The following is a 23,577-nucleotide window of genomic DNA, read 5'->3' as shown; positions in this document are numbered from 1 at the left end:
TTATGTTCGAATACACAGATCATAAATTACATTGAATTATAATTCATGTAGTGACTGGGAAATAATGAATAAATTCTTAGAATGTGTTCTTCTTAGTATATAGAAATTTCAATGGACGAAAACTGACCTATTAGTCATACTTTCACATCAAAAACGCTTATAGAACTGGGCTCGAAAAAAATAGCGGGACGTCACTGGCTTTCGTCCTCTTTCCCTTTTTTTTTCTTCTTTTTTTTTTTTTCCTCGGACGACCAGCTCTTCTCCCTCATGTATCGTATTAAGATATCAAATGGCCAAATCCGGAATCCCCTTTTCAGGAACATCATGCACCAAAGCGTGGCGTTTCGGCTACCCTTTTCTGGTCGCAATGTATCGCTTGCCCTCACAGCTCCTGGAGGAGGCACAGAGACGGGGGTGGGCTTCGGGATCATGAATGAAATCCCTCTTGGAGGGTCGACCCTGGGGTGCCTGACCCTCCGTACTCATACCCATGTCGTACTTCTGGCCCAGAAGAGAACGACATTATATTCAAAACAATAACACGTCCACGTGGACGGGATACTATACGTCCATTTGGATTTATCTTCGATTGATATACTTATTTGAAAGATATGTTTTTATTATAAGAAACAGTAGCGTTTGAAAGAAAGATAGCTAAATCTTTTCAGGTTAGAGAAACGACTGTCAAACGAGAGAGGGCCATGTGTTGTTTAGTTGAACTGTTTATCGTCAGCTAGCAAAGCTCTTGAACTGGAAGGAACGAAATGTTAAAATTATGGATAGACCATCCTTGTGTTAATACAATCCAATATCATTATTTTTCTAACTGAATAAATATATTTTTCTGTCTTGGTTGGCGAATTTTCTATAATCAACCTGCACAGAAGATATAATGCGGGAAAATTCTATCCATTATAAAGAAATTAACAACCAATCGAAGTACTTCTTATCTTAACGACTCAGTTCTGGTGAATATGTTCTCGTTATTCTCGTACGTCACGAATAAGTTTTCACTGAATAAAGAAATTACGACGGGCTGTTCCTAATAATTTAACGTAATTTCTTCCTCATAAATAGCACCTGACGTAGAAGGATATTAAGTATTCCCCTTCTGTTTTAAAGGCACCTTACTTACACCTGCCCATCGAGTCACACGCTTCCCCCACTCTTCCCTTTTTCCACGCAATTCTCGATCGTCTCTCTCTCTTCCTCTCCCCTCCCCCTCCCTCCTCTTCTCTCTCTCTCTCTCTCTCTCTCTCCTTCTTTTTCTCTATTTTTCTTCTTTACTCCCTCTCTTTCTTCGTGCTTTACCTACTTTCACGAGTATATGAACATACGAAGAAGCTTGCGTGCGAATTTCTAAGGGGGTGAAGGGTTTCATAAAATAAAGGAGACCGAAGGTCGAGCCCAATGGTCGAATGATATTCTATTATTGGCTGTAAAACTTGAAAACTGCTGTTTTGAAGAATCCTTTTCTTTTATTTTCTTCATGAGAAAGAGAATATTCATTGCAGGACGTATACGATTATACATTATTAATTATGTATAACGATATATATTATATACATTTCTGATTTTATAATATTTTTAAATTAATTCATACTTCGTATGAATTAGCGTTAAGAACTGCAAGGCACGGTATATACATTAAATATTATATATACATGCTTTCTAAGGATATAGTATTGTTTTTCCTTTTTCATTCCCAACTATCCAAATAGATTGCATAGTAAAGTCAATTATATGGGAAAATAGGGATTGCAAGGAAAAGGGAAAGGACAGAAGAAGAAGAAGGACAGAAGGGAAAGAAAGTATTTGTGTGATACCTATTTTTGGTGATAAAACGCGGAAGGAAGAAGAAACGATCTATAGGGGGTCCGTGGGTCGATTCGTGCGCTTCGCATGTTTAGCCACGGGGTTGTTTTGGTACGAGAATAAACCCTTGCTCTTTGCCTTTTCTCTCTGTATTCGTATGAATCTAGATTCGTACTGGAAAAAAAAATCATAATGTTATTTACTAAAGGGAAAATGTCGATATAAGTTTTAGCCTGTTTAGCTGTTATTATATTTAACATATAAAACATTCTAAGAGAATGACATTTACTTTTGATCTATACCAATACGAAGAAAATCATTTAAGAAAGACATATCATTGTCTGCAGAATATATTATATTTATTTGAATTATTATTATTATTTCTATTCCATTTCCTTTTGAATTTCACATAAGACTTGGTGTGTTATTATTTGCGCAATTAACGACAAGACTCTCACTTTGTTAAGCGTTATCGTAACGATCTCACATTATTTATTATATACACGTATACGGTTAACGAGTCCAGCGAAGGACATCAGGAAAATTTAGTAACGTCTACGTGTTTTAAGCTCGCGGGTAAAGCGATAAATAGCATAATGACGTAAATAGAGGGAGAGTTTTCTCTGTATATTGTATAGTAAAAGGGTATAGATACGGTCTGCCGTTGAAACTAGGTGGAACGTTCCAGCGGCGTAAACACGGAGTCTTGGGCCTTAGCGAAGACTCGTAGCGTGGTAGGAGAAGAGAAGTTGATGGTGGGATTGGGGGAGGGAGTGAAGCGGCGGATGGGGAGGGAGAAGAAAAAGCGAGGCGAGCATCCTGCGTGCTTTAAGGGCGTAGCCAGCGATCTTCGGCAGTGTAGGGTATATGTGTATCGTTTGGTTCACATGTAAGAAGGGACGCCCTTATGTCACGGGGTTGTTTGAATGCCAGCTGCGAGGCGCCCAAGCGAGACCGCGTCGGCCAAGTCCCGACGTATACAAGGAAACGTTATAAAAATAATTATTAAGGCTGTTACCGGTACGTACCAGTTCGATTAAATTTTTCTTTTTTCCTCTTTTTTCTTCTTTCTTTTTTTTTTTGTTTTTTTTCTCTGATATTTTCCCTTCCTATGATATTTTTTCATTGCGTATTAGTCATATTGTCGTATATGTATATTATCGTTTCATTCTACGAATATAATTTAAATAGAATATATAATAGTACGCATTTATTGTATTGTCACGGGATCAACCACGACACGAAAGTTTTTCGATTAATAATATTTGTTTTGCGAGGGCTATACGATATATTCTAGTAAAAATAGATAAAAAGAAAAAAAAAAAAAAAGAAAATACCTACTTTTGCGCTACGCTTCCAGAATAATTTTGGAAAGCCAAATATCTGTAACGAATAGATCATCAATTTTGTTCAGCGATGCGGGGATAATCTGAAGTTATGACCTTTTCTTTACTCGACGTTACGGTGCACGAGTCTAGGCGAGCAATAGAATCGATTCGTCGCGATTCCCCCAAATCAGCATTTTCAGCAGAAAGACAAGTTTTGGATCCTTTATTTTGAATCGTATCGATTGGAACGACTGAATCGTTATTAATTTTTCCATATTACTTGAACAATGTTCTGACTTTTTTTTTAATGATTCAATAACTTCTCTTGTTTTCATATCGTACCTTTTTTTTTTTTTTATTGATCCTTATCATCTACAATGTTAGTAATATTTCTTGGTGCTTAATTTTGATCATACCAAACATATAGAAATTAGGAATTTAAAATATATTTTTAGACATTTCGATTAATCAATCACTTAGCGTTTTATCGTTTAAAGGTGATTCCAAGTTTTCATATGGCGCGCGTTCAACAACCTGTCCTTCGGATATACCATTTTCAACCGTCGCACTTCTAATGGGTGCAACGGCTCGTTCGGCCGCCGGCCATCTGTCGTAGAGTGAAAATGGTTTGTCGAAATTAAAGTCAGCTAAGCGAAAGTAAGAGAGATCTTCGTATAAGATATAAATATATTTCGGTTTTATTATGTCATTTGAAATTTTTTCATATTTCGCAATTTTTGCGATTAGTTCGCTTTATCAAATAGTATGACAGTGGAACAACGTGGAAGAATACTGTAATGTGTTGAGCGAAAACTATGGTATATTTTTAATTTTCTGAAACAGTACTCTTGTCACAAGGGTATTAAATTAATTTGATAACTTTGAGGACGATCACATACACGTTTTTAGGAAACACAATAAAATTCTGAAACTTTGTTCATTCCCAAGAAAAAATCCTACCGCAAGTTAACCGTTTCTCTTTTACCTGGTGCGTGTTCGCACTGTGATTATACTGAGTTTTTTTACGTGTAACCGAAATTGTGCTAACCGCAGATACCGCCGTCGGTTGCCATTATAAACGGATCGAAAGGAAGTTGGAATCAGTTATCGTCAAGGAGCTTTACTGTGTTAAAGAATATGACAGATCCTAATTTTATTATGTGATGAAAAAAAAAAAACCTGGCCGCAACTAATTTGATCAGCTGATGAGAGTAGAACATATGATTCAGGGATTTTACTTTCATAATAAAATTATTTTAATAATAATTCATATAGAAGTCTATTTGTTTCGATCATTGAACAAGCATGAGCTTTTTGGCAAAGTCGAAAGGAACCCACACGATGCGTTTGACACTTTTATCGCGTGCACGCTATTCGGGACATAGTGTATACAACGGATACGTTCAACACAAAGCAAGGAAAAGAGAGAGAAAGAGAGAGAGAGAGAGAGAAAGAGAGAGAGAGAGAGAGAGAGAAAGAGAGAGAAAAGAGGGGGAGTAAAGAGAAGGACGTTCGACGACGCGACACTAGCGAATCCTTTCATTGGCTGTGCGCGAGAAGTACGAACGGCGGCCTCTACGGAAATCCGGAATTTTTTTATTTTACATTCTTTCTCATTCACTCCTATTCGCCTCCTCCCACTACATGTTCCAAACGACACTCCCACTCCCGTCAAAGTGGTCAATGTGATTCTTTCCTTTGATCAAACGTGTCTTCGCAAAAAGGAAAAAACGACAAATACAATATCATCTTTGATGGCAAACTTTAATTTTAACAGGAACATATATTTTGTATCAACTTCAGCAGCCTTTTTCTCCTTATCGTGAAATTCGCATCTGCCTGCTTATAGTTATGAGGTAGCGAAGCTATATTCGAAATATTTGAATTAGCTTATCGTCGGATCGCTGACAGCTGCCGGTGAGGCGTCGCGCGTGCTTCTAATTACTCGATCTAGATCGGTCGATCCTATGAAGATCTTGAATGGTTAATTTTTCGAATAACGAGCCTATCTTACTAATAGGAAACCATAAAAAGGTTTCAAGTAAATGTTCCTTCAGAAAGAAAATCATTATCGATCAAGATCCTCAAATGTTAATTAACGTCCTTCTTATTACATAGATCATCACTGATCGATATCAATTTCTTTGTATGTTATTCGATAAGATCATTTTTAAGAATCGAATACAAAAGTGCATTTATTTGCATTTCCATAAAATTATTTGTAAATTTGTTATTCTGGCTGATATTTTCAAGAATACAATATTGATTTTTCATAACCTATAGAGAATTGTTTTGCATAAAAAGAGAATATTGGTTCATAAAGGAAAAAAAGTGAGAGCGTTGTTTGCGGTAGGCGCAAAATTCCGAGGATGAGAGACGGCCAGGACGTGGCAAAAATCGTTCGTATTTTTTAAGATCCCGACGTTGAGATAGTGTCGTCGGACCAGTTTGGCAGGCGCGGCACGCGTTTCGACGCGGCGTTTTTTAAATAATTCATAGGAGAAAGAGACGATCGGTGGTGAAGACCTGGGAGGGACAAAGATCTGGCAGAGGAGAAGGGGGAATCACGCATACGCATAAAGCGAACGAAAAATGTCGTTCCTCCACTGTGGAAGTGTCCTGAGAATTCCGAAAATTAAACCGAGTCTTGTGAGTAACTAAGTAAACCTAAATTTCTTCCTAAGTAAAAATTTCAAATTTAATTTATCGTTGATTATAATTCTTTTTCTGCATTACCAACTGAGAAAAAAGCGCGGGAAATGTTTACACAATTTAAAATTCGTCAGTTCCGAAATTCCGATAGATACTTTTTTTCGGTTCGGGAGGTTTCAGGAAAGATATGAAAGTAAAAATAAAAAAAAAAAAAAAAAGAAAAAAAAATAAAGAACGGAAGAAATGTTAAACAATTTTCCTTTCGTAGAGATTGAAATCGCCTTATCGATGATGCCGTGGGTTTAGCGCATCTATTCGCACCGTGGAATTCCTACCGTCGTGGCATCACTCGAGGGGTGGAAGACGAGTTATGTGCGTCAGGAAAAGGACAAAGAGAGAATTTCTTTGCTTTCACGATTAATTACGCCCTCATTCCCGCCCCAAGTGCGGCTCTTTCAGCGATGCATCGTCGATATTGACATTTGCCTTGCTTACCTTTCTCTCTCATATCTTTTCTCTCTCTCTCTCTCTCTCTCTCTCTCTCTCCCCCCATAGACACAAATACACACACATACATATAGACATGTACATGCACCAGTCATTCTTCTTCTTCTGCATTCTTTTCAACGCAGAGGAATAGCAATCGGAGGGGTGGTAGAGGTAGTAGAAGAGAAGGTACACAGAAGAGAGAAAGATGTGCGAAAAAGGTGGCATGGGGGTGTGTGAAGGGAGAAAAAGTGAAAGAGATATATAGAAAGAGAGAAAGAGAGAGAGAGAGAGAGAGAGAGAGAGACGTAGAGAAGGAAGGAAAGAGGAAAAGAGAGAAGGGAAAAAGCGGGAGAGTATTATACAGGGACACACCCCTATCTTTGAAGCGTGTACTTATCGACTGCACCGACTACTACGCTTCTTTTTCCTCCGTAGTTCATCAAGACAGACCGCTAAAGGAGAGCAGGTAGGTTGGTAGGTAAGGTAGGTTGGTAGGAATGCGTGTATAAGGGAATTAGACCATAATCGTCCACGCGTATGCCGCGAAGAAGGGGACGTTTAATTTTCCGCCTACCTTGGACCTCGATGTTCACTCGCTCGGGGTGCCACCTTCATGACATACGTTTTCTCTCTCTTTCTATCTATCTCTCTTTCCCTTTTATCTTATTGATTATTTCTCATTTTTTCTTATACTAGCTGATGATGCCCGTTAAAATGTATAGAATTTTACGTTTTATCTTCGATATCTTCATGTGTGTCAGAAATATTTACTTTTTCGTTCTTTCTTATCAATATGTTTTATCGTGATGTAATTGTTATTCCTTTGAAATACATTTTGATCGCTTAATTAAAAGATCAAAAATGTTTATGATATTCGGGAGGTTTATAAATTAATTTAATTAAGAATAAATCGAACGAAAATAACTTTAAATATTTTATGGTCCTCACGTAAATGCAACCTGAAGGTCTTTCATTATCGCTGAAAGTAATTTAATTTTAGGAGTAACGGGCAAAAAAAAATCAATTTTGTTTTATTTCGTGAGCGCCTGCGCTTGAGTACTTCGTTCCTATTAAGTGGAGGATTATCTTTTGCTGGCTACGTCGGTAAGGAAGTTTCAGTTCTACAAACATTGAAAAACTTTACTAAGGCTAATAAATGTTACGTCCGATGGTCGATGTCGTTTTGCGCCATCTACTGATATATTAGTACGTCGGTATGATACTTTGTTTTAGCAGAGACGATAATGTAGATTTCTGTAATAGTGACATCAATATATAGAAAAAAGTCACAAATTTTAAAATGAAATAATTATTTCCAAAAGAACATGTCATTAAAATATATTTTTTTAAATATATTTTTTTGTTTTTTAATAAATATTTTCAATATTTATTGACGACTGACATGTTTTATGAGTGAATCGTTATTTTTATCGACCGAGTATTAGTATATTACGTGAGAACTGCCTTAATTTCAAAAGGTAAAGGCGCATGACGCACTATACAGCATATTATGCTATTAGAGGACTATTTACAAGATAGTAAAAAACTATTTTCTTCTACATTGCTATGATCAACAAAGTGAAGATTATAATTAATGGCGAAGTTCACGAAGATTACAGAAGAACTTTAATTCTTATAATCTACTTTTTTCTCAATATACATACATGCTAATTTAAAGTACTTTCTCGGTTAAGAGCTAATCTAATGCGTTGGCCCTGGAAGACTATACTTTTATTACTGGTTCTATTGGACTTAACGAGATCAATTGAGGCGATATGGTTGCCTTGATTTTACGATAGTACGTTTTAACGATAATGATCTAAAAGGCAACTGTACGTGATGTCACAGAAACAGGATCATTCGAGAACGTCGTATTAATTAGGCTCGTCTTATTGTTTTTCAGCACCTATATCACCTACAGACAGGCGAGGGAGCGTTCAGGGAAAGAGGAAGAGGTCGAGGGAAAGGTACTACGAGGGTGAGTAAAATATTTTCATTTATATATATTTCTTTTTGAAAATAAAATATTTTATTTACGTGAAAAAAATTGCAGTTATATGAAATTTAAAGTTTTATAAAAAATAATCCATGCATTTTAAATATCATGAGATCTATTTTTGAAGTACTAATTTTTGTCAAGTTTACCCCGACTGTTCCCAGAAAGAATGAATTATATCTAGTAAAAACTTTTGTAATTTTAAGTACCATAATATATAACAAGAGGACTGTTTCCTCATAGTGATATATATGTATCTACAAGAAAAGAGACAAAAAAGAGAATATAGTATTTCAAAATGTGCGAAAGAAAAATTTTTAATCGAGCAAAGCTCTGTGCGATCTCATTCGCGAGCTTTGAAAACAAGAGATGGTGGCGCGACGTAAAAAAAGAGATCGTCTGAGAGGGAGAAAAAGGCGAGACGGAAAGATAAAAAAGGCAATGCGCAAAGTGCGATTCCGTAAACGATGCTGTTCAGGAAACATGCTTTTAAGCGATTTTTCTTCTCTACAATCGTACTACCATATCACCTCCTCCCTTCGTCGCCCTTTTCAGAAGTCTGTTTTTATAGCGTTCCTTATTTTTACCATATATTTTTTATTATATTTTGTAAAAACACAAACAACATGAATTTATCTATATAGATACATTTACTTTTACTTTTGATTTAAACTATTTTTGAACTTTTTAAATTATTCTAATACTTGATTTTTCGATTGCATAAATTTTTCACAAATGTTATATTTTAAATAATGAAATATTATATTTTAAATATAACAAAATTACTCTTGTGTCTTCAAAATGGTGGAAATGAAAAATTTTGAATGTGCGCTATTGGATTTTGAAAAAAAAGAAAAGAAAAAAAGAATTAAAATTCTTAAAAAGAATATAATGAAAAATTTATGAGCTAACGTCGATTTGTTTCTCGTAAATCTCTTGGACGTGGCTGTACAGAGTTTGAGAACTGATATTAAGCAAGATGGTATTGATCGACGTGTAGTGCGCCTGTCTGCGCTCCACCGCCATGTTTAAAATTGTCCTGCTTAAGCCTCCTAGTGGTTAAACCTGCAACTATACTCCGGCTATCTCATTGCATTTCCTAACTAAATCTCTACGAAGCTATCAACACTTTTTTATGTTCTTGATTTAAGCATTACTATTTGATCATCTTAAATACTCTTCATTTACAGTTTATCATTAAATATATTTTCTACTTATTATTCATTGTAGTTGTATCGCCGACAGCATATATTTTAAATACGCATAGTTAATTAATATATAAAGGGTTATAAAGTGAATAAAATTTTATACGATTCAAAAGTATAATGAATATAATTCATATTTTTTTTTTTTTTTTTATTCAATAGCTTAAAAATAATAAGGAAATAAAAATAAATAAAATATTTTTTTATCTAAGAAATATATATAAAGGAGTTTAGCGCATTCAGAATTTAACGATTTCTTTGGTTTTTTTACCGGTTGGTCTATCGATTCCTGCGAAGAAATAGTGTATATACATACATATGTACTAGTACCTATATCATTCGAACACTTTCGTGACGAAGTGTTATTTTACTTTTTTTTCTTTTCTTTTCCTTTCCTTTTTTTTTTTTTTTTCATTTTCTTTTTTCATATATCAGGTAACAAGACATCTGCTAATCGATAAAGGTCTGTCGTGACATGTTAGTTTCTATGAAAAGTTTTTTGCCCTATTACGTATAAATATTATTTTAACATTTTGATATTCGCTGATACCATATTTGTCATTTGTCAATATAACTTATGGCCGGAAGCTTATTAAGTGGGGTTTTTTCTTATCTATAATTATATACATTAATATACTTTAGGACAGTGATATTTTTAGTGGTAACTATTACCTATGTTGAGTAAAATTATAAGAATTATACTGAAAAAATATTCACTGAAAAAATAACACACACACATGTATGTAAGAGTATTTCGAATGAACGAAAAATGGTTAAGAATACATGAGAGAATTGTCGGTTAGCAAGAGTTTTTTTGAGCGAATTATGCGATCGTTAAGGCGTTAATGACAAAATTATTATTCATTCATTTATATCAAATATAAAGGGTTAAAAGAATTTTTAATTAAGTTTAAAAATTAAAAATTCTAATAATATTTTCTGTTTTAAATCTCTGGTATAACCTATTGAATTAATTAAATGCATTAGCCCTAAGGAAAGTTATGAACATCTAATGGGAGTATCCTAAAGATATATAGTGATCTTGTTTTTTTTTCTTCTCTTTCTCTCGTTATGATATACACGTACGATCACCATGGTGTCGACGGGAGTTAAATTGCATTAGGCAGGTATAAGAGGGGGTTGAGAAGGGTGAACGACAACGGGGTGGTTGAGTAGAAACGGTAGAGGTGGGTTGGACCACGCCATCTTGAACTCGTGAACAATGTGTCGCTTTATGGGCTCCTCTGACGAAAAACGGAGATAAATCTACCGACAAATATTGATTGTTTGAATTTTAAATAAAATTATTAATATCCTTTTTCTATCTTTTTCTTGAAATTTTCCTAAAATGAAATTTTTAAATAAACGTCAATGAAATTTTTTTTTGTCTGCTGCGTTATGGTGTATTCAGAAAAGAAGAGAAAAAAGTTAAATGATTGCTTATCACAACCGATATCTATTATCGAGTAAATTTAGAGGCATTTATGTTACAAAATCTGTCTCTTCCTCTTCTTCTCTCTGCCTATCTCCCTCATTCGCGAACGATTAATGAGATTTTAATTACCAACCGATGACATCATAAATTGCGAACCATTAAGTTTCCACCCGTTATCGAAAATCCGTTCACCGTTTATCATCCTTTATAACATCGTCGAATCTCCCACCTACATACATATTTCCTATCTTTCCTATCCAAATAGTAGTAACCTATGACCTTTCTAACTATTCTCTCAAATCTCTCGTTTACATTCATCATCTTAAAGGAAAAAGAAGAAAAAGAAAATTCAAAAAAACTTAATTGAGTTTCGTTCAGGGACCGCTCCGGGGCCTTCCAGTTATCTAATCTATTGACGTATAGATAAGATAATTTCGGCGCTTTTTCATTCCGCTCACAGCGTCACCAAAGATAAATAAAGTCCCTATTTTTTTATTAATACTCATAATTTTTCTTATACATTCCAATTGTTTGAAATTTTATTATCTTTATCTGAAATCTTTATCTTTTATCTAAAATCTTTATCATCGTGCCTAATATGCAATAAATACGCGCAAATACGCTAGATTCAATTCCTAGAATAATGGATAATTGTGATTCAATGTTAATACTTCTTTATGTCTGTATAAAAATTATATATGTATGCATATATCAGGATCAAAGATCATGATCGTACTCTTTTGTAATCGAAAAACTAAAATAATGCTGATAGATTTCACAATGTGAATTGTTGATGAATGAAATGTTAATTGAATTCTTAAAAAGTCCTTTCTTGGTAATGACTAGCAAATAAAAAGTACGATAGAAATTTTTTCTCTTTTTTTTTATTTTTTTTTATTTTTTTTTTTTTACTTTTTCAAAGATAATCTCACTTTTCTCTAAAGACTTGCTCGAAATATTATCTACTTTGAAGAATTACTCCAAGCGATATATAGGTACATTACTTTGTAGAGGTGAACGACTAGCCACTAAAGGGTTACTCGGTTTCCTAGAAAGAGGGTTAGCACAGAGCGAATTCGAGAGCAGCTAAAAGGGTGTTATTCGCCAGTGGCAACGCGCTCGGCAACTTGTTGCAGCGACGTTAATAAACGAAGTCCCGAGGAATCATCTCGTTTGAAGGATATCCGGTTCGATCCTTTACCTCCGTATATTCCAGTCACGGAAAGCGAGCCACTTAAGAGAATGAGATAGGAAGGGAAGGTATTAGAATGGGAAGGAAAATTTTATCGTCCCTCAAGATCACGTCTTATCACTTTACATTTCATTTCTTGCTACTCAATAAAACTACTATCAGACTGGATACAAACGATATTACATATTTATTTTAAAGATAAACTATTTTGATCCTAACTTTTTCATTATTAATTGTTTACGATCAGCATGAAAATGATTTTTTTATCATTTTAATCATAAAAGAGAAATCTTATCTAAATACAATTTTTGATCGCAAAGAATGCAATCGAAAAAAATCTTGAAACCCATTGAAAGAAATATGATCGTAAAGATCCTAAGGTGTTTTCTAAAAGTGCGCTTAGAACGATTGACAACGACAACGATGACAACAACAACAACAACAACAACAACAATAACAACAACAACATTCACAAAGAAAGATTGATGCCGTCCGTAAGTATTGTCGTCGGGAACGTAAGAGTCGGAGACGGTCGACATCGATGCGTCTCTCGCGGAAACGGAAGGAGTGGGAGCATGGGTATAGGTGGATGATAGTGGGGAGAAATGACGACCGGGTAGAGGGGTATAGTAGTAGTAGGTTGAAAGCAGAGAGAAGAGAGAGGGTTTCGACCGCGTCCCTTCGAAGCTGTGGCTGGATGATGCGGGGTGAGATGGCGAGGACTATCCAAGAGGAAACGTTGCTGAGAGGGGATAGAGAAGCGCGAGTCGTTGTGTCTAGAATACCAACCTTCACTGAGGAGATGTTTACAGTGGCGCGCAAAAGTTTGCCAGCTAGTTAGGCTATTGGCTATATCATGGAAAAGAAAAGTCAAAAAAAAAAAAAAAAAAAAAAAAAAAAACAAAAAAAATGGAGTAAATTTTTAGCTAATACATTTTTTCTCCAATTTTAATGAATAGAGAGTAGACTGTTAAAAATCTAATAGGAAGATGTCGTTGTAATTTCTTTTCTTTTTTTTTTTTTTTTTTTTGTTTTTTTTTTTTAATCGAAAACATTAATTGAAATACAGTGATTTTTGCATGCCACTGTATATATCGGAAGAAACGAAAAGCTAGGGTGTGTGTAGGTAAAAGAGAGTATTCTGGAGAAGTGGGAGTCATGCTGGATGAGGATGAGGAGGAGATGGTGGAGGAGGTGATAAAGGAGTGGGGGATTGCAGTCAGCGGGAGTAGAGGTTTAATGGTGGGGAGAAGGCTGAACGGAGAAAGACGATGGGGAGTCCGGTGCGAGGGAGAGCGAAAGGTTAGCGACACGAAAAGGCACGAACGTTTCCGAGGCGCGCGTGACGCGAGGTTATAGCTCGGTGAAGAAGCAACGCGGAGGCGCGCACTTGACGCTACTCTAGTGGCTAGCTTTGTGTGGCCGAGAACGACGTGACCGTGTCCGTACTAAGCGCGAGTATATAGTATACCTTTGTAAAGTCACGAATAGAGGGGGAAAATAGCGCGGGAAGATATCTACTGAAATATATAGAAAAACAAAAGAAGCAAAGAAAAAAGGTAAACGGAGCAGAAATATTATCTAAGACGGTCTACGTTTTCCTTTTTTACCTTTTTCTTCTTTTTTTTTCTTTTTTTCTTTTTTTTTTTTCTTTTTTTTTTCACTTTCTTGCAACCTCACGTGTAACGTGAGAGAGAGAGAGTGAGAGAGAGAGAGAGAGAGAGAGAGAGAGAGAGAGAGATAGAGGGAGAGAGAGAGAGAGAGTGACAGAGAGATGGGGGAGGGGGAAGCAAGAGATAGAGAAAGGGAGAGAGACAGAGACAGAGATAGATAGATAGATAGATAGATAGATAGAGATAGATAGAGACCCGCAGCGTCAGCGCGGGAGGTCGATTTCCGTTCGAGTCAAAACGCGCGCGGGTAATACAAAAAAGTTTCTCCTCCTTCTTGTATCTTATTTTTCTCGTCTCCTTGACGTTGTCCGGACTATTTTCTTGGACGATTTGGGTGTGGCGCGGAGAATACGAGAATCTCGACGCGCGTCATGAGCGCTAAAATCGAGAAAGAGAGACGAAGATAGAAAGTACATAGTCGAAATGTTGGAACGCGTGGAAGAAGGAAGATAGAACGTGTGAGTGTGCGCTTAACGTGCATTGGAAGGTTCTCCCGAGGAGAGGAGAAGGCTTGGAGTGGGAGTGCTGGGAGTGGTGGGGAAAGGGGAAAAGATCGACGAAGAGAAACGAGGAGATAGAGAACAGTCCCGCGGCTGTTTTTTGGCGGTGAACGATCCGCGAGTGTGTGTGGGTGCTCGTCGACTAGCCACGATCGATTTTTATCGGTGGTCAGTGTACATGAAGCTCATTCTTCAAAAAGGAAGAAAGAGAAAGAGAGATAGATAATAAGAGATCCATATCTTTATATTTCGCGAGAATATTTCGAAGAACAAAGTGAAATTTTGTTATTTTTTATTTGAACGAGAACGAGAAAAGGTAGGCTTTTTCTCTTTTATTTTTCCTCTATTATTTCTATTCGGAATAATATATCGTTACACGTGATTTCGTCGATCTTCGTCGATCTTTTTCTCGATGGAGCAGAATGATGAAAGGATACTGACTCGTAATCAGATATATCTGGGAACGAAATTGACACCTTTTTATATCAAATTGTATAAATTTTTGATCTTTTTCTTTAATTGACATAGATCAAATAACGAGAAAGAATTGAATGGGCGGGAAATCTTAATGGGCTGTATTACAATGAATACGTTAATACGATATATCCTTGAAGAAGAAATGAAGAAGTCAATGATAAAATTGTTTTAAAACGAGAAAAGTATTTTTAAGAAAGGGAAAATCGTCCCACTTTGTACGGAAAATCTCAAGCGACGCGCTTGAAGTCGTTCGAACGGCATCCGCCGGTTCTTCAATCGTAAGACGCGGAAAATCAAGAACTTCGTCTAAAATTTTACCCGATTACAAATACTATGTTATATTTATTGTTATGAATATATGTAAATACGATCAAGAGATATTGCGTTTTATTTGTATAGATTATTTATTAGATTCTTCGGATAGATTCTCAATTAAATCTATCGTAACATTCATCGGTCATAACTTTCATGTTTGTTCTTTTTTTTTTAAACGTATCCGAGTTTTTCAATGCAATTTTGATTAATTGCTATTTGGAGCATGAAACACGATGAAAAGAAATTATTTCAAATCGACCGGGAGAAGAAAAAACCGCGCGTTGATCAGCGTTACACAGCCGACATCGTTCACATGTTGTTTACTACACCTCTTAACGAAGCTTCCCTTCCGTTTTCACGCTCGAAAACATCTCGGTTTATTGAAGCTTCAACCATCGCACGAGATGGCCCTACTCTCGATTTTTTTTTCTTTTTTTTTTTTTTTTTTTTTTTTTTAAATAAAAATAATCCCCAGCCATTTATCTCATCCCTTTTCTTCATTCTACCCTCTAACGTCGACAATTTTGTTTTTTCTTTCTTTCTTTCTTTCTTTCTTTCTTTTTTTTTCTCTTCTCCGACGTTCTTCTATCTCTTTCTTTCTCGTTTCTTTTTTCCTTTATCGAAGCCAAACGCGAAACACTCGCGCGAAACTTCGTTGGTTGCGTAACCGCTCTATCGCGGAATTCAGGTCAAGTCTCGTATTCTCTCTGTACTGTTGCTAAAGCGAGTCGCCTCGCAAAATATCTGTTGATGATTATGAATGGGACTTAAAGGTTTCTATAATGACGATATAACGCATGTTCGTTCGTTCGTTCGTTCGTTCGTTCGTTCGTTCTTGGGTTAAGGAAAAATTATTTCAAAGATACAATTTGATAACACGTCACGTACGAGTTACGTGCGTTAAAGTATATTTCAAAAAGTGCGTGCGTTTGGCGCGCAAAAAGAGGGAAGAGAGTGAGAGAGAAAGATATAGAGGGAGCCGGTGAAGCTCGTTTTGGCTTAAATCGACGGAATGTGAATCATCGCGAGTGGAATGACCGGAGGTAAGCTGAAATCGGCGGCTAGAGAGCGGTCGTTGCCCAGAGGCCACGCGTTTCAACGCTCTCATGAATTGACACGTTGCTATTACTATGGTTAATATATCTTTCTTTTCATTTCTTTTTTTTCCCTTCGAGTTACTTTCTCTTTCTCTTTTTCTTTATATGTATTTTTATCTGTTCTGTTTATTTCTCTCTCTCTCTCTCTCTCTCTTTCTCTCTCTCTCTCTCTCTCATTTCTTCCTACATATTTCCACATACTATCTTACGATAGCTAAACAAAATTTCGTCAGGAATAGACGAGATGGACCTTGAATCTCCACGGGAATACAAAACGAAAGACGCCATATATAATTAACCGACATTTTATGAGAGTAGGGGCTGTAAGCGTATGGCCGATCCTGGATGGGTATTTATATCGGTCCCATGCGTGCCTTTAAGTTTTTAACATTGACGAACAGTCATCTATGTGTTTCCTTTTCACGAGAATCATTCACAAAAATTGAAATTTGTATTACGTTATATATTTTGAAATTGCTTGGTAAAATTGCTTTGATTTTTTTTTTCGTTTATACATTATTAGATTAATTGGAATACTCACTTAATTAATTATAAGTTCTGCCCACAGATTTGTATTTCCCGCGCTTTACTATATCTAAGGATATTTGCTTTCACGTGCGTTAAGCTTAGGGTTAGGGTGCATCCTAACAAAGCACTGTTGTAGTAAGTCGTGGAACGATCGTCAGTGGCAGACATTAACGTCCGAATAATTGGCCACGTGATCGACCACGTGGTTCTCTTGCGTAATGGATTCCCTTTCTAACCGGTAGCCACGAAACTCTCGGCCATAGATTCCACGTCATGTATTTTTACCTGCCGATAGAAGAGGAAAAATTTTTCGAAAAGGAAAATGAAAAGGAAAATGATCCATTATGACATGTATTATATTTTCTCAACGATGATCGACGTTTCAAAAGAACCCGTCATCTTGTTTTTGATGAAAATGGATCTAGTACTCAATATGTTCGAGAATATTGAAAGATAAATTTTTCAATCGACATGTAGTAAAAGAGAAGATATTTTCTTTTACAAAGAAAGGAAAAGAAAGAGAGAGAGAGAGAGAGTGAGTGAGAGAGAGAGAGAGGGAGAGAAAGAGAAAGAGAGAGAATTGGATCAATGTGATTTACCAATGAACTACCAACGATAGAAGCAATAAAATGGCTGAACTATCATTGTCCCTATTTTCTGAGATATATAAAATCATTAACCGTATGTAATGCGATTTTTAAATTTTGAAAAGGTACTCAGGGAAGCGTAAGACACCCTGGTATAAATATCCTCATGACGAAGCGAATCGTTCGCGATTTAAAAAGGAACGAAATAAGAGAACGCATTATCTTTTCAATAACCATGCTCGTTAGGTACCATCGACTTCGGCTTCCGCGTAATTTCGATCTCCATTGTTGGCAGGATTGTGATATACATCTACAGGCACATATCTATAGAAACATATATATGTACGTTATGACGGATTTATCCTTGAAAGTTCGACCATCCGCTTAAACCATCCTTTTTAATGATCATTATGCGCAATAGATCGTTTATTCGTCGATTTATTTCTGTGATTTATGGATACGCAATATAATGGGGGATCAATCTTATTAACAAAATCATAAATCAAAACCGATCTATCACTGTTTTATATTCGTTTTTGGTATTTACGGATTGAAAAAAGAAAAAGAAAAAAAAAAGAAAGAGAAAAAAAAGGAAACAAGTAACAACGTAAGATTCGATGACAAATATTTAACAAATAATTTAATTGTTGTTGCAAACTTATTATGCGATGGTAAGAAAGACAAATAAAAATACGTTGTACGATTAGATTTATTAAAAGAAGAAAAAAAAAAAAAGTAAGCAGAAAGAAAAAATGATTTAATGAATTTCCACGCTCAAGTTCGGTCATTAAAAACAGGATGCGCTTTTGCTTGTCTTTGCCATTAAAGAGCCGTTGCTGTCTACGCGGTTTGGACAAAGAAGAGAGAAGTCCCTTTTTTCTTCTTTTTTTCTCCCTCTTTCTCTCTCTCTCTCTCTCTCTCTCTCTCTCTCTTTCTCTCTCTTTTTGCCTCGCATGAGTTTTTCTACGGCCTCCAGCGGATTTATTTCCGACGAGATCGTCCGAAAAATGAGCTCGTAAACGAGCATGCACGTCGGTCGTTATAGCGCGCTGTACTCCGTGGCCGTTAGAAAAATGAACGAACCTGTGCGTCGCGTTGTTTTAAATGAAATGGCCAAAAGGTGCTCCGCTTTGAGGCATCCTTCTTTTTTTATTTTTCCATTTTGTCTTGAAAAAAAAAAAAAGAAACAGAAAAAAAAAGAAAAGAAAAAACGAATGATTTAAGAAAACTCAGCTCTAATTCTTCCAGGATCATGATTATGAAATTTTTATGATATTTTGAAAAGTAAAATTTCTTAATGATTTACGAACGAATGCTATACTATATGAGATTTGAAACGTGTGTAGAATTTTATGGAAAATAATTTAAGTATTACATTCATAAGATAAACAAAAAGATAACCTTCGTATAGATGAAATTACATTCGGGTACGTAGGAAGAATATTCTTAAGAATTCTCTACAGCGAGGTATATACGAATAATCGATGAAATTATGGTGGTAATAACCGGCTAGAGTTCAGCCTGTGGTCATTGTCCCTCGTATGAGACAAGGACAAACCGAAGGTTTGAGCTTTTACCACGACTACGTTGAGTAACGTCGTTTGTGTCATTCGTCGATACTCATCTTCGACGGGGGAGATCGATGAGTATTTAATGTACAATTCGCGACAAGTCCATTGAGTCTTCTTTTTTGCTGTTAAGAAGTAAAAGTTAGTGATCTGGTGGGGGTGAAAAAGAAAGATATATGTATATGTGTGTGTATGTGTGTGTGTTTGTATAAAGAGAGAGAGAGAGAGAGAGAGAGAGAGAGAGAGAGAGAGAGAGAGACAGTGAAAAAAATTACATTTACGCGAGTTATATAGCTGGGTATGGACAATAAAATATTGCGTCGCGTCGTTTCGTAATGTCTCCCATAAATTGCTTCTCCTTCCTCCATTCGGTATCATTCTTTTATCGGTAGAAAACAAATAATGACTTTCCTGCCCATCGTAATCGCACGATAAGTCAAATCCGACCGAGTTACTGTTCCCGTAATGCTTAGTCGTATCGATATTATATTTCATTTTACAAAACATATTTCATTAAATAAGATGTCAGTTTAATTCGACGACAAGTTTTATAGGTCGGTACATTATTTATCATTATTTTTATGTGATCACGTCCCGCGAAATTCTATGATAATAATAACAACAACAACGACGACAACGAAGTTTAATTCATTTCGATAAAGAAAGTTTTCATCTCGTTTGGAAGGCTGCCTTTCACGTGACGGTTTGAGAGCAGGGAATAAGGAAAGACTATTTATAACTTTGGCTGGCTTGAAAAAGCACCGATTAAAGTTCGCGATAAAAGACGACGGGAGAAAAAGAGAGAGAGAGAGAGAGAAAGAGAAAAAGAAAAAAAAAGAGAAAGAGAAAAAGAGAGAAAGAGAGAGAGAAAGCGTCGAGATTTTCAAGAAGTCGATTTACCGTGAAAGAACATGGACTCCAAGGTAGTGAACGTGTGTCATTTTTAAATTATTCGTCATTCCAATCGCATCAATCGCATAACAAACGGATGAGTCTGTGAAGTTGAGGCTGCTATTCGAAGATAGTGTGAAAAGAAGTTGTGTCAGTTCGTTACGACGATATAATGAATCCTATTCTATTATTATATCTGTCATTTATTTTTATTTAAATTTCTTGTTTTTTTTTTTTTTATAAATTACGACCAAAGATTAATGGATCAATTTTTAATTATATTTACTTAGTTAAACCGTAGCTTGTTCTTTTCGTGAGATATTTCTTAATGACATATTATATTTTTATATATATATATATATATATATATATATATATATATATTGAAATGATCGAGCATGTCCGGTCATACGTCGCAACTCGATTTATGTAAATAAAATATCTCAGCGGGTGACAGAGCAATCGGTAGGCAAATACGATTCTCTCCTGTGGGCTTAGCGTGGGCCCAAGACCTTGCCTATTTATAAATCCAATATGCAGTCTTCGTATTTGTGAGTTGTGTACTCTATCGTAAAATACACGGAGTTGAGAATGAAAGAGAGGAGAGGGTAAGATCGAAAACTTGTATGATGCACGTGCGAGAGAAAATTAATAGCTGTCGATTTCTACATATATGTTATGTTGATGTGTTTCTCACCGTTAGTTCGAAGCCATATTTTCATATACCTTCGCGACTGTACTGCGATCGTATTATTAATATCGGAATAAATAATGTTTCCTTCACGAGATAATGAGCTTATATAATTATATGCATGCACGTTATTATATAAACTAGGTTCCATATTCTATTCAAGGTAAGATTATCATCGATTTTGTTCCATCTTTTTCAAACTATATTTTAGTAGTTTATCACATTCTTCTATTACGTTGTTAAACAGACAAATATCTATTTGAACGACGCTTATAATTGATTACTCATTTTAAATGTAACGATTAGATAAAAGTGGAACTTTTTTCGGGATAAAAAAGTTGCATCCATATGGTGGGGGTTTTTTTTTCTTTGTGAGGAACAAATGAAAAGAAATTATAATGAATTTTAATTATATTAATGATTCGGTTTACAATGTATGCGATATAGTTTTGATTTTGACGAGTATCGCGACCTCCGTCATGATCATAAAATTTACGAAACGAAGAATGAAAATTAGGAGAAGGAAGAAGAAGGAGAAGAAAAAGAACTAGAAGAAAGGGGAAGGGGTCATGCTTTAGTAGGAACGACGATGTTCGTTCAACCAGTTGGACTATGGAAACAGTTTCAGCCGCCTCGGCCTACTTAGGCCATGTAGCTATTTTTAGCATTAGGGTCACACCAGCGTATACTCAGTTCTCGTACCAGCATCCTTTTCTTCCTTCATTTCCGAAGATAAATATATGTATACGTCATTTCTAGTTTGTGTCGTGATGGTACGAAGATGAAACACAGTATTAGAAATTATTCGATGCAACTCTCCCACGTAGAAAAACATTCCTTTTTGTTCAGACTTCTAGCGTTGATTTACTGTAATTTTTATCTTAGAGTAAGATGCCAGTAAGAAATGTAGTTTTTAATATGTGTAGTTTCTTATTATTTATTGCGTAGTTTCTAAGATGATGTCCGATTAAATTTATTGTTTTCAATTTAATACTTGTAAAAGTTAACGCTTTGAATAAATTTATTTGAAATTTCAATAAAATCCTATATTTATATTGATATACATATTTAAAATTTACGAACGAGATGAGAGGACTAATATTGAAATAAAAAATTTTTCTATTCTCAAATTTACAGAGTTATCGAAAAATCGCTCGACAAGTCAGCACGCCAGACAGTGCACCCGCAGGTCTTGGTAGTCCTCAAGCAGGCATCGGTGGTCTGCAGCAACACCAACAACAACAACAGCAACAGCAAGCGCAGCAGCCTCTGCATCAGCCGGATCCCATGCAGCAGGCCAAGGACAACCTGAACCCCGCGGCGAGTCAGCAAACGGCGGCTCTCAGAAACGGAAATCCTCCGCCACCCGTTGTCTCCATGGTGAGTAACTTAGAAATCTTTTTGCGTTCTTTTTTTTTTTTTTTTCTATTACCACAAGTTGTCTTACAGTAAAGCTGTGAACACAAATACGAAAACAAAATGATACCTTTGATCGAAGATATTTTTAAACGAGATGATTTACGCATTATTACTGTGCAATGGTTATATACAGATAATGAAATTTTTGGTAACATTTCGATAAAATAGTAGGACGATACGTTCTTTTTTCTTGATAATAGATGTCAGGCCACTCTATCGCAGTTCTACTTACTTATCTATCTTTACTCAGCAGTCGCACAGTGCTCTGATTACTTTTTTGCCTTGTATACCAAGTCCTTATAGTCTAATAGCGATGATTGTACGAACACCTGCGATATTCTCCATTTACAGAAAAATGATGTCATTAATTGGGCTTATTTTCTTTATATTCTATTGTATTCATTTGCATATTATATTCATTGCTTTCGAACATTCAATATCCAATTGTTAAATATTATTGTCGATAGTGAGTGCATTGCATATTTGGAGTATGGCCCAATAATGTCGATTTCGCTTCATAGCAATACTAGACCTAAGACCTTGACCTAGACCCTTACTACTTGCCGTTTCGACCTGCCTCCACACCGAACTAAAATTGCATTAGAACTCTCAGAGCCTGGGGCAATGTGGTATATCTGTTTATAGTAAGGATTAGTGAACGTTCATGCTTATCATGGTATCACTTATCCAACAAGATTAACGAAGAAAGAATTTCATCATTTACTCATCTACAAATGAGCAACTATTTTCGATAAGTATCTTATCTGGTATTATATGGTATCATATTATATGGTATCATATTCAATAATATTTAATCAATGTAAAGGAAGGATGCAAATAACAATAGTGACTTGATCATCTATTAAAACGATCGCTACAGATACATGGAATATGTAACTCGACCTCAATTAGATATGTGTGTCCATTTCGAGACAATAATGCACGTGACAATTCTGTTATTTGATATGCTATGATCTTTTTGCAATAACCGCGAAGAGACTTTTATCCTGTTTACGAGGTAATCGGAGATTGCTAGCGATCGAACGCTGTTGTAGATCAAAGTAAAAAACTTGTTCTAGAATATTCTTGTTCATCGAGAAAAATTAATCGAACATATTCGATTCCATTAATCTAAAACAAGTAAAGTGGCCGTTTATTTTCATTTTAAATCGTTCTGTAACAAGCTGAAATTTGGCAATAGTTTTTGATTAATGATTCAGGCCGTTTATAAGTAGTTAATTTATCTACTGAGCTGAATCTAGTTCGAACGCTTAAAGTAGGAAAAAAAAAGAAACAAGAAAAAGAAGAAAAAAAAAAGAAGATAATAATATGCTGGAATGTGTTATAACCTGAAGCAAGACTAAAGAAAAGTTGGGGAATGAGACAGGCAGACAGACAAATAGACAGAGAAGGAGGAAGGTGGTATAAGATAAGGCGTGAAGGGTTCGAAGGAATAGAGGAATGTGGTCTTTTGTATTCGACTTGGAGAGTACATTTCGTTCTTCTTAGCTCGGCCAGTATGCGAGGTTACTGGGCAAACCAGTCTCCGACTACGGCATGCATTTATGTGCCAGCGACGATGGCATGTGTGTTTGTGTGTGTACAGTTGAGTGGTAGTGTGGAGAGGAGTAATCTGCGTGTAGCCGTACTGTCTTCTGGACTTCCACTCGGCCTCTCTCTTTCGCACTCTATCTCTCGGGCAGAACACCGTCCAATCGT

The 23,577-nt window shown here is 35.8% G+C and overlaps 1 protein-coding gene across 10 annotated transcripts in view; it reads left to right on the top strand.

Moving 5' to 3' along the window:
* Positions 1 to 23,577, top strand: part of Tet (tet methylcytosine dioxygenase-like) — a 73,310-nt gene that overhangs the window by 35,089 nt on the left and 14,644 nt on the right. For 6 of the 10 annotated variants that reach the window (XM_085660066.1, XM_085660067.1, XM_085660065.1 and 3 more), the window contains 2 exons: positions 8,188 to 8,262; positions 21,577 to 21,819. In XM_085660066.1, coding sequence (XP_085516192.1) covers positions 8,188 to 8,262; positions 21,577 to 21,819 — 318 coding nt within the window. Of the gene's footprint in view, positions 1 to 8,187; positions 8,263 to 13,529; positions 13,672 to 14,383; positions 14,602 to 19,739; positions 19,781 to 21,076; positions 21,213 to 21,576; positions 21,820 to 23,577 lie in introns of those variants that run through there. The other 4 variants (XM_085660074.1, XM_085660073.1, XM_085660072.1 and 1 more) reach the window with 4 other exon arrangements.

This window comes from Vespa mandarinia, chromosome 11 (genome assembly GCF_050613455.1).
Source record: "Vespa mandarinia isolate Hongniang chromosome 11, ASM5061345v1, whole genome shotgun sequence".
NCBI classification, from domain to species: Eukaryota; Metazoa; Arthropoda; class Insecta; order Hymenoptera; family Vespidae; genus Vespa; species Vespa mandarinia.
The sequence above is the reverse complement of the archived record's forward strand: the minus strand, read 5'-3'. Positions and strand labels throughout refer to the sequence as shown.